We start from the raw sequence: 12,110 nt of genomic DNA on the forward strand, positions 1-12,110 counted from the left end.
AGGACACACCGATGTCTGGTCTTATGAAAACAACATCAAGATCCGAGAGTTCGAATTCGTATATTAACATATACAAATCATATTGGTATGATTTGGTTCAGTTCCTTAATAATTATGACATTGCTATAGAGAAACAAAGATATAGACAAGCTGTGCATGAAACAATAACGCAGACAACTTATCCAAAATTGTTTACTCCGTTGCGTTTAGAAAGTCACGCATCGAGTATATACAGTCGCAATGTCTTCTTTGACATCCAAAAGGAAATAAATAAGGCAGTATGGTTCTGTGGTATAGAGACGATTGAATGTCGGGGTGATCTCAAGACGTTTATCATAAGCYAYAAGAACAAGAAATCATCTGTCAGCWCCACGTATCGGGTAACATATTCCTTACATAGAAGCTAMTGTTTTTAAAATTTTCTCGTTAAACGTCACATATTTGTTTTATCGAAAGCAAATGTATTTATTGTAGGTGTTCCGTAATTACTCAGTCAACACGGTCGAATGCGAGTGCAATCTATTCACGCGTAACGGGTATCTGTGTCGTCATTTATTTAAGGTTCTAATAAACGATAAAGTTGACAATATTCCGAACCAATACATTTTACGTCGATGGAAACAAAAATTAGTTTCTGTCCAGTTACAATCCGCTAGAGTTCGATACGGTGAGGTGGATGCGGAGAAGGATAATTACATAATTGATGTATATTCCAAAGTYGACGACATAATAARCATCGCCCGGAATGATAAATCCCTATTKTCTAGGTTGGAGCAGACGCTCGACAAATTYATGGTTGATATCGAAAAACAAGTACCATATGAAGACCCATCGCAACGAAAGCTGGATGCTATCAGAGATCATCTTGGTGTTTCCATACCGGACGACGTGGACATTCTACCACCATCTGGAATAAGGAACAAGGGTTGTGGTACTGGTAATAGGTTGGTAAGTATGTCTGAGAAAATACAGTCTGCAAGCAAAAAACCACGGCGAAAATGTGCGAACTGTGGCCAACGTACCGGACATGACTCACGCAATTGCCCCGAATTGAAAGAGTAGTCAGTATTCCAACTCCTTGAAATGTTATCGTTTCGTTGTGTTTCGCCGAACCAATCTTACATTGCGTCATGCGTCAATTTTGGATTATGTCTTATTACGATTGGAGGATTATTGATAATAAAACTGTTGTTTTTTGCTTTTAAATAATTTGATTTGTTTCTAAATTAGTTCATAAGTTGATTGTTAACTCGGTTGATGACAGATATCTTGTTTACGAATTGTATGCCTTTCTTGAGTATGATTCATGTTAGTATGTATCATTGAGGTAATAAGTTTGAACTTATGATGTATCCGGTCAATTAACCATTTATTGATTCTTATATTTTTCACATTGTTCATAACTATTTTAAATGAATTATTTGAAACAATTTCATCATATCAGATAATATCATGAAAAAAATTCATTAAAATAAACAATGAAATCGACAATTTTYAYGATTATACAAATACCTTTTACATTTTATGTCACTCTTTTGTAAGACTCGCAGAAGCTCTCACAATCTTACAACTCCTAACGCTCATACATTCACTCTCTCTTCATTTATACATATTCAAGGGAGCTTTCAAAAAATAACCGACGATTTCAAACACAAGTTTCTATAATACACTCTATTTGCAGTCTTTCTCGATACTGCATATTTTCTTGATTTTCAAAATCAAAGAAAGACTATGATGCCATGTATACAACACAAGTATTATCCGTACTCCGGTAAGCGTTTGTGATACGTCCAACTAGCATCCACATTATGGTGCGGATTCATAGCTACAAGTTGAGTTCGTTTTTCAGGTATTCAAATCTTCTGTAATCAAGTGTTCATACAGTGTCACTACAACAAAATCGGGTTTATAGGACACTCTCAAATTCTAATAGACCTTTTTATAGGACTTAGTTTATAGGACCAAAAAAATAAAGTAAACTATCTAAAGGTGTTGTAATAAGTTTATATGATTCTTTTGGACGTCTTAACAAGTTTTTTAGAACATTTTTAATTCAAAGTGTCGCATTAGCAACTTTATAGGACACTTTTGAGAAAATGTCCTATAAACTCAGTTTTTTATAGGACACTTGTTTTTATATGACACTTTTTCAAATAGTGTCCTATAAAGTTGATAATTGGACACTTTATATTAAAAGTGTCCTAAAAAGCTTATTACGACGTCAAAAAACGTCATATAAACTTATTACAACACCTTTAGATAGGACACTTTATTTTTTTTGGTCCTATAAACTAAGTCCTATAAAGAGGTCTATGAGGACACTTAGAATTTGAGGGTGACCTATAAACCCGATTTTGTTGTAGTGTGTGTTTCTACCTTCAAAGAACAATATAATGGTTTGTCTCGTTGAGTTCACTCAACAAAGAGGATTAGCCCGGTTTTTGAGTGAATCTCTCTTCAAACGCTTTGTATTTCTCTCCCCTATTCCTTTTTCTTACACCATAACTTGGGTGTAAGTGAAGGGTGAGCGATTAAGCCAACCGTGCATGTGGTAATTGCTTTTACCGTATTATCAACTCCATTATTCACTTCACTTGTTGATATTTCATTTAAATATTTTTTTTGACAAATTAACACATGTTGTTTCACTTAAATGAGTTGACCTTATATAGAAGACAACATAAACAAAAAGAAGTAAAGAGTTGTAGAATGTTGCAGCTTACTGCAACAACTGGTACATCATATCTACATAGAAAGAAGGATAAGTCTAGTACCAAACTCATATTTGTACTAATTATTGATACAATAAGGGTACTGCTAGCAAGTGTCTAAGTGCACTTTGAAAGAAGGTTGTTCAATCCAGTAATATGATGTTGAGAACTATGGCTGCAACAAACCTTAAAGTTGTTGTAGGTAAGGTTCTGCTGCACTTGCGTTGAAATCTCAACCGGATCTTACACTCATGCTTTCTTTTCTTACTCGTTATATCATTGTAGTTATTAAAGAATCCCACCAAAACTATTTGCTTCGAATTCACCCTCTGAAATCCTCTTCTAAGGCTGACTTTCTCACCCTTTGATTGTAATTGTCTATGTGGAACGATATTTGGTAAATACTTATCATCATTACTTGTTTTAAACGATATTAGTGAACTATGTATACTTACATGATTTGCCATTTATTGTAGCCTATTTCGTGTTATACTTACTACCCACCATGCCACTCACGAGAGATGGGCCAATACTATTTTCTTTTTGAATTTTTAAAGGGTCTGCAAGTCAAAAAAGTGAACTTTTTTTTTTTGTCTTTTAGTGACCTCCACAAGTCACGGAGGTGTCACTTGCAGAGGTAGTGACTTATCGATGATCCACGGAGATAAATGACTAAGAGTTGAACTCGGTCCTGAAAATGACTACTTTAATGGGTTGGACCCTTGTCCTTATCTAAATAATGTTTTAAAAAAGATTTCTAACGATTAGGTAAATTGACTGATTTACCCATGTGTCAACGGGTTTGATTTAAAGGTAGTGTTAGGGACCGGATTGGAACAAAATGCAAACCACGAGGACGTTGGATGTACTTATTTTGAAAGAGGGACTATATCCAGATTCTGAGCAAACCAAACCAACGGTGTGATATATCATCCGAGAATGGCTCCAAAACCTCATGATCCTCCTCTCCCTTCGCAAAGTTTCTTTGAAAGCACAAAAATAGAAAGAGTTGAATAAAAGACTCTAGGTTTCTAAATATAGTAAGTAACACCATCTATCTCTCTCTTTGCTTTTCCCTTTCTCAATCACCCTAAAAAACCACATTTTGAGCCCCTTCATGTTATGTTTCCCACAAAAGCAGGCTGACCCTCTTTCACCATCCTTCTGTTATTCATTTCCCACAATCAGATCTCTCCCATTTCAACCTTCCTGATTCAGCCAAAAGGGAGAGAATCTTGATTTCTTTTCTTCTCTTCTCCTGCCTTCTTTTTCCCAATGGTGAACTGAAACATCATCACAAAAACCACAAAAAAAAAAGCTGAAAACTTTCATCATCTGAGCCACAAAAGTTGAGCCACCAACAAGCAACAGCCCATCCAATTTGATTGCTTTCCCAAAAAGTATGCATCACCTGCTAAACCTTCTGATTTATGCATGCATGCATGCATGTATGTATGTGTGTGTTGTGTGTATATATATATATATATTGATTGATTGATGTCTTGGTGGTGGGTATTTGCTAGCTTCTTTTGGATTTACGTTATATAGATATATATATATATATGGCTGATTGAAGGTAAGTGGATATTCAGGACACAATGTTTGGTTTTCAAATAAGAACTCGTAATACTGTTGCAACTTCTCAAAGAACACCACCAAAAGATCCGGGGTCTCCAGGCTCGTCGCCGAATGCAGCAGCGGTTGGAGAGATCGATACAAAAGCACCTTTCCAATCCGTTAAGGCCGCTGTTAATTTATTCGGAGAAGCATCACCAAAATCAGGAAAGCCCGTCCTCCGGAAATCTAGAAGTAAATCGGGTGATGAGGTAGGATTCTTTGTTCAATTCTTGTTACTCGGTTTTCGCTCTCTTTTAGAATGCAAGACCATTAAGCAAATTCTATGACAAAGTTGATCTGTTAGACACATCTGAAAAATCGTCTTATTAGTGTCGTAAATCATTCTGTTAGTCTTTTAGACACGTCTAAAACGTGTCGTGATTATAGAACGATTTATTTTCGTGTCCAATTTGGTCGATAGGAATCGTTAGTTTATCTTTTGATAGATATGACACACAGTTGTTGGTAACAAGAATCTGTATGTTGGTGTTGAACTTGTGATGACAGAGGGTGTTGGAGAAGGAGACACAGCTACATTGGACCCTTAAGGAACTGGACAAGTATAAGGAGCTTCTGAAAAATGCGGAAAGTACAAAAGCGCAAGCACGTCGTGAGTTAGAAAAGGCAAACGAGACGTTGCATGAGTTAACAAACAAGCTCGAGATGATAAGTGAAGGAAAACAAGCAGCGATTGAAAAGACAGAGGCTGCAAAAGCTCGAGCTCTAGAACTAGAATTGTTAAGATCCAGCAACAAAAGCGAAGTGATCAGTAACGATGGTTGGAAAGATGATGTTGACAACGAACGAATGCAGTATAAAACATCCGCTAACGAACTTATTTCGATCAAGCAAGAGCTCACTAACCTTAAACAAGATTTCGATGCCGCCTTAGAAGCTAAGTTGGCTGCTTTTCAACAGGCTGCAGATGCCCAACATGCTGCAAAAGTCAACCATGAGAAAATGGTTGAACTCGCCAAAGAAGTCGAGAACATGCGTGAAACCCTTCATCGGGTGAAACTTGCTTCCGAGAAAGCTCATGAAGAGCATTTGAATGTTATTGACGAAAAAGAAGCCCGAATACAGCCAATCAGAAAAGCTAAAGAAGAGATTGACTTAAAAATTCAGTCTTTGAGAAAAGGAAGTGAAGTATCAGAACTTAGAAGTTTAGGACAAAAACTTGAAGAAACAACCGAAGCCATTAATGTGTTAGAAGAACAGTTAACGGAGGTGCGAGCTGCAGATATGCAGACTTTAGAAAACGCCAAATTAGAGGTCGAAGAAGCCAAAAGGCGATTTGAAGATATAAAAGAAGAAGAAGCTTCACTTGCAGCCGTGGTGGAAACACTGAAGCAAGAGCTCGAGAATGTGAAGCAGGATATATCTTTGTTGAAGGGAGATGACGCAAAGAGGGAGCAACAGCAAGTCGAATTAGACAAACTTAAACAGGAAATCGAAGAGGCAACGACAGAATTAACAAAAGCGACAAATAGTATCAAGGAACTAGAACTAAAGATAAAAGAGACGATTTCTGAAGCAGAAAAGGCGAAAAAAGAAGAAGAAGAGCTCAAAAAACAAGCAGATACCCTTGCGAGACAAGCTGAACATTCTGAGGCTGCCAACAAAGAAGCAGAAGAAAAGCTAGAGACTGCTCTGAGAGAGCTCGAAAAGGCAAAAGCAGCAGAACAGCTAGCAAACGATCAAATACGTAAAAGGACTTCAAAGAATTCTGGGTCTGCTACGGATTCAGCTAACGATAACAAGATCAGGCTAACGAATCAAGAGTATGAAGCTTTGAGCAAGAAAGCCGAAGAAGCAGGAAAAGCAGCTGATGCAAAAGTGGCAACTGCTATGGCTCAGGTGGAAACCATTAAGAAAAAAGAGCGACAAACTCTCATGAAGCTGGAAAAGAGTATGGAAGAAACTAAAGAAATAGAAGCTGCACTTTGTGACGCTTTAAAGATGGCTGAGATGGCGGAGGCAGCAAAACAGGCAATAGAAAGTGAACTCAGAAAGTGGAGATACAAGGAACAGAATGATGGTGTTGCATAGGCTTTTTTCTTGAAACTAGAAAAATGACAAATCACACCTATCTGAATGTTGAACTTTAAATGCTCAGGAAATGAATGACAGATCTTCTATGTACAACAAAAAGTGGTACAATAGGATGATACAGATCTTTATTATGATGGGTGCAAAAGCATATATATATATATATATATATATATATATATATGTAAATGTACAATCACATGGCAATTCCATGATTTCGTTGTTGTTTTTCATCATGTGCTGGGGGTAGAAGTTAAGAACCAGAAAACACATCAAATTACAAGGCCAAACATACGGCTTTATGATCATTACAGCTATGTTAGCACATTCTAATCACTGATTTTAATATCATGTACACGACTGGTAAGACCATCTTGGCTTTGAAACTTTTTCCATTCAGATTCCAAGGTTCTGCACAACTCTGCCTTTTTCGGGTCTGCCAAGGGCACTTCCACGTGTACCGACCCTTGCTTCAGTGGTTTTGTAGGTTCACGAGTCCCAGATTGCTTCTTGATGTATCTGTATAGTTCTTGATGAAAAGGATGGTCAAACGAGAAGCAATCTACAGTTGTATCATCAGAACGGCGCGACGAGCCACGACAAAAATGAGGCAGGGAAGAATAGTCCATTATCTACACGCACGATTATATAGAAGCAAATGTTATATTTGATTTCAAGAAACAAATTTAACATACAGAAATTAACACGGGCAATGGGGTTTACGCCTGTTTTTTTAAGCTTTAGACATTTGCCAATAGTGAAACTGTTTCCTAACATCCAAGAAAGTCCAGAGTGCAACATCTCATTCTATTTGGATGGAGAGATCACTACAACAAAATCAGCTTTATGAAAGATGTCTAAATGTTCTAATACACTGTTTTATAGGACCAAACAATCATGCGTCTTTGTATAAAGGTGTTACAATAGGATGTTAGAACATATTTGGACAGGAGACTTGTCGTTACAATACCCTTTTTCAAATAATGTCATATAAAAAGACTAAACGGAGATTATATTTCAAAATCGTCCTAAAATAGTTGTTAGGACGCACAATTGTGTGGTTTTTATAAACTGAAGCCCTATTAAGTAGTCTATTTGGACACTTGGACATAATATGGAGTCCTATAAAACCGGTTTTGTTGTAGGGATAACAGAAAAGGAAAACGCAAAAACAACTCACCTTCAACAGTTCATCACGGCCACATCCTTGCAAGACGTGAACTTTTAACTTCGTCCGCTCCTGCAAAAGGGGTTTTACAACCTGCAAATATTTGAAAAACATTATTCACAGACCATAGTTTTGATGAATCTTGTAAGTCATGGCCAAAATGGTATGGAGCTTACCTTCCAACAAGCCGAGAATATGTATGGAACATTGACTATATAATATGTGACCGTCTTCTCCGGATAGTTGAGGTCATCAATAGTAGAGATAGCTGTGAGCAGCTGCAGCCATGGAATTCAGATGATATTTAACTTTATGCTACTCCACTTCAAGCGTAGAATAGTAAATGCAGAATGCAAAGGGATACCATCAAATACAACGAGAGGCGAATAATGATACGAGCAATCAATTAGGTTCGCATTTGTGATTGTTGACAGAAAGGGTCTATGAAATGTCGAACTTGAGAACTCATGTATGTTATGCAAGGTCAACCTCATGGTAAAACTGTTTATATTCCGTGCATGTACCTTTATCTGGTTCAATGCAGAAAGTTTCAGGCCGCTCATATCTAAAACCTTCACGCACTTGCCGATATATCTTCCATATTTTTTTGTTGCAGCAGGCTACAATAAATTGAACGTGTAAGCACAGTATCTTACGAGCCAACGAACATAAAACCTAAGGCATGACATGTTATCCTCACCAATATTACACGATCTCGATATTCATTAATTTGAATATGTGATTGCACATAGTAGTGGACCTGCAATGAATAAAAAAAATTATATAACAAGTTAAACATATTAAGCCATCCAAACATAACTAGTTTATCGGCCAACTTAGCCAACATGTCCTTTAAGTCATTTTATATTATCATCTAGCTTATTAGCTAGTTTTTACCAAACATGACTAGTTTATCGGCCAACTTAGCCAATATCTAGCATTTTAGCTATCAACTAGTTTTTCTGCCAACAACTAGCTTATCGGCTACTTCGCCAAACACAGACTTAAGTGCCATTTTATGTAGCGGCGAAGGATCGTGTGAGAAGGGAAGTTATGGTGAGAAGCGTAAGAAGAGATCTGAACCCTTGATCACTTTTAATGCCCAACCATGAATTGCGCTTTAGAAGGGAATTGATCCGGTGCATCTTGGTGAACCTCATTAGTGTTGACATTCAATTAGGATTGATCCAAGGGTCTTCTTACGCTTCTCACCATAACTTCCCTTCTCACAGAAACCCAACCCTTTATGTAGCTAACAATCTATAGCACTTGTAGAATTGTGAAAAAGGGAGCAAGAAAGGAACACCAGAATTACTATATTAAAGTCTTACAGATGCTTTGTCGTACGTGCTGAGACCTACACCAATAGCAAATACCGGAAGGCCCTGTCATGAACACCATGAGTACATATGAGTGAAAGTCGTATGAAGATTTTAACAGGATTTTTAGGTATATAACCTTAAATGAGATTCTAATCAAATCCATGAAGAAAAGGAACATCAAATACGCACCTCTCTTGTATAACCAGACACTCCTATCAGCTGAGAATCACGCACTCCTCGGTAAAAACTAGCAGGAGCTATGGGTTTCTGCATAAAAAACTTGCAAGTGATTAAACCCCTTTCTAATGAAACTCATTTAAACTACAAAATACTGATGATTCAGAAAGGGGATCGATCTTTTGGAAAGGAAGACAGGAAGTTACAGTATCCCTTTATACAATCAATGCAGAAGAAGGCATCTAAAGAGGAAGGCTCCTTGTATAGTGATTTGGTAATTTTGAACCAAACTACAAATTGAGGTATTTTATTTTGGAAAAGACACTTACAGATAATATGTCATCGATACCATTCTGCAGCCTCCAGTGTAAGCTATCTACCAACTGTAAATTCATGCCAGTTTCTCCCATCAATTTTGAAAGAAAAAGAAAGGTGTTTAATTGTAACTGAAAACAAACATATAATCAAAAGGGCGTAGACGGAACCATCTTGTGGGCTCTGGCGACAACCCCGTCTCTAGCTTTCAAAAATCGCTCCAAAGTTTCGACTTTATATCCCCGATGAACATTCTGTAGACAAAGAAGGCAATCTTTGGTTAGCAATTTTCTAAAACAAGATAAAATATATCATATAAGGCAAGGTATCTTCACTCTAGGCAAGTTAAAACAAACACCATCCAGCAGTAGACTAGACGATCAATTCCACTAACATACCAACAGGGTTTTTATTGATGCAACGGGTGAGTCCTATAATCAGAGAAAGATCACACACCAAAACAAGAATCGAGACTTAATTTATGATTTAGAAGGTAGCAAGTCTTTTTGTATACATGAACCGAATTTATCTTTAGAAAATCCTAAATTTTCAATCAAGATAGAACATCTACATGTCAAAAGACCAAAGGAGACTTGTGAACGGACTTAGTAGAGTTCACGACCYTTGCCACTATGACTCCAAGCAAGTTTACGAGGTCAGTTAGCAGTGTCGGCCCATTTCTGTCTACGACTTGTTTTTTATTTCATGACTCTGCTCACCCAGCTGGTACTATCTTGCACATTCCACTACTGGAGTTGAACACTTTGTTTCAATATATGTTGGAACCTCATTCTCTCCTAACGGCTCTTTTAGAGAGTAATCCTTGTACATATTTTCAGAACCAACGTCTACCATCAGGGACATCTTTGCCCGAGACTAACATATTTGCCCATCTACCCTCCATTGAAGGACTTGTTAGAGTCCCGGTCAGCTTACACTTGATCACTTTCGGTTCAATATATGTTGGAAGGCGAAGGATCGTGTGAGAAAGGAAGTTATGTTAAGAATCGTATCCCTTGATCACTTTTAATCTCATGTCCACACATGAATTGCACTTACAAGGAATTAATCCAGTACATCACCGCATTAGTGTTAGACATTCAATTAGGATTGATCCAAGGGTGGAGAGATCTCTTTCTTACGCTTCTCACCATAACTTCTGATCTTACTGAAACCAACCCCTATGTTGGAAACCCCATGTTCCACATATTCGCAAAAAGACAACGACATAAGAGATCATAAGTTGCATATACACATTTACAAGAAAAAAAGGATCCACATTCACTCAAGTTGAAAACGAGTTCATGAATAGCTGCAGAATCAAATACGACTGAAAACAGCATGAGATTACACCAGAATTGGATGTAAAAGTGTAGGATGAAAGATAATTAACCTGAAATGTTCTTTTCAGAGGCTCATCAACTGCATATATTTCCCCCAGAAAAGGTCATAAATTAGTAAATCATAAGACTGGAAACAATCAATTCAAAGGAGGGATTCTATTACGCACTACCTTGGTCCATCAAGACCTTGAACTGATTGATTGCTTCGTGTGAAACAACACCCATTAGTTAGCTTAATTATGGTTGTTCCAAACCAAGAGAAGCGTATCAGATGGTTTTGCGAAGAAAACTCACAAATTGACTTCAAAGATTGAGACCTTTTTGAAGTTCATAAGGTTTTTATAGGTCTTCTCTCCCTCTCTCTGAATTTTAGTGAATGAAAGAGACAGATTCCATTGCTTTATTAGTAGCAGGTGGCATGGCAAGACCCACAGAGAAGTCGGGTCAATAATGGCGGGGTCATAGACCCGTTTTTTAGTAAATGCCGTGTTCTAAAGAGATAGTCATGGTCTTGGCCACGGCCTCCAACGGTTAAGGGTGCATTTGGTGGTGTTCAGACAGCATGGTAGCGAATGGGATAAAACATAACAGAATAAAAACAACAGTTTTGTTAAACGTTTGGTAGATCAGAAGCTGAAGCTGAATAAAACAAAACAAGTCGGATAATCAATTTACCTTTAATGAACTGTTTATATATTTTGATTATTTTATATAATTTATTAAATTATAATAAAATGATTGTTTGTATAACAAAATATATTATTATAAAGTTTTCATCAGAACAATTAAAACAACATCAAAATAAAAAGTTTATGTAGTTTTCAATCTTTATTTTAACCCCATATTATTTTTATTAATAAAAAAAATTAAATTAATAAAAATATAGAAACCGTGTAAAAATAATATATATATTTTTAAATATATTAAAATGAAAGTTTTAAAAATATAAAATACAATAAATAAAATATAAAATGGAGACCTATTTGATGTTTTAGAAGAGATAAAATGCAAGCACGACTTGAGGAGCGATTTTAACTTATTTAACAAGGATATTTGGAACTCCAGTTCTTCGAAAATGGTAAGATCTTTGACGCAAAAAATAGGGTTGCTCTCGTCAATTCCTTTGATTTCATTCTTGCAAACAGTTCCAACAAGATTTCATTCTTGAACTAAAATCCTTTTTTTGATCAAACTTTATTTTGATATCATATTGATAAAATATAAGTTTGTTTAACCTTGTTTTCCCTGTCCATAGGGTAGGGGGTGGAACAAGCCTATTCCATTTTGTTCCACTCAATTCTTGTATGTTCCAAATAAAAGTTCTGCCAAACGTGGAAATAAATCCTTGTTCTTCTCTATTTTGTCTTGTCCAGTGTACCAAACGCATGCTTAATGTTTTTGTCTTACG

At 36.6% G+C, this 12,110-nt stretch overlaps 2 protein-coding genes across 2 annotated transcripts; one reads left to right on the plus strand and one right to left on the minus strand.

Moving 5' to 3' along the window:
- Positions 1-4,991: 4,991 nt before the first annotated feature.
- LOC112523876 (WEB family protein At5g55860-like) lies at positions 4,992-6,377 on the plus strand. Its single transcript, XM_025133548.1, has one exon. The coding sequence runs from the start codon at positions 4,992-4,994 to the stop codon at positions 6,375-6,377; it is 1,386 nt and encodes a 461-aa protein (XP_024989316.1).
- Positions 6,378-6,630: 253 nt separating this feature from the next.
- Positions 6,631-11,008, minus strand: LOC112523239 (phosphatidylinositol/phosphatidylcholine transfer protein SFH3-like). The gene is made up of 11 exons (XM_025132761.1): positions 10,873-11,008; positions 10,753-10,781; positions 9,530-9,613; positions 9,374-9,427; positions 9,057-9,134; positions 8,877-8,930; positions 8,246-8,305; positions 8,070-8,165; positions 7,722-7,823; positions 7,558-7,638; positions 6,631-7,009 (listed from the first exon to the last, which is right to left on the minus strand). The coding sequence occupies exons 1-11, from the start codon at positions 10,925-10,927 to the stop codon at positions 6,707-6,709; spliced, it is 996 nt and encodes a 331-aa protein (XP_024988529.1). The 5' UTR covers positions 10,928-11,008; the 3' UTR covers positions 6,631-6,706.
- Between the last annotated feature and the right edge of the window lie 1,102 nt (positions 11,009-12,110).

This window comes from Cynara cardunculus, assembly GCF_001531365.2.
Source record: "Cynara cardunculus var. scolymus isolate 2C chromosome LG 12, CcrdV1, whole genome shotgun sequence".
NCBI lineage: Eukaryota > Viridiplantae > Streptophyta > Magnoliopsida > Asterales > Asteraceae > Cynara > Cynara cardunculus.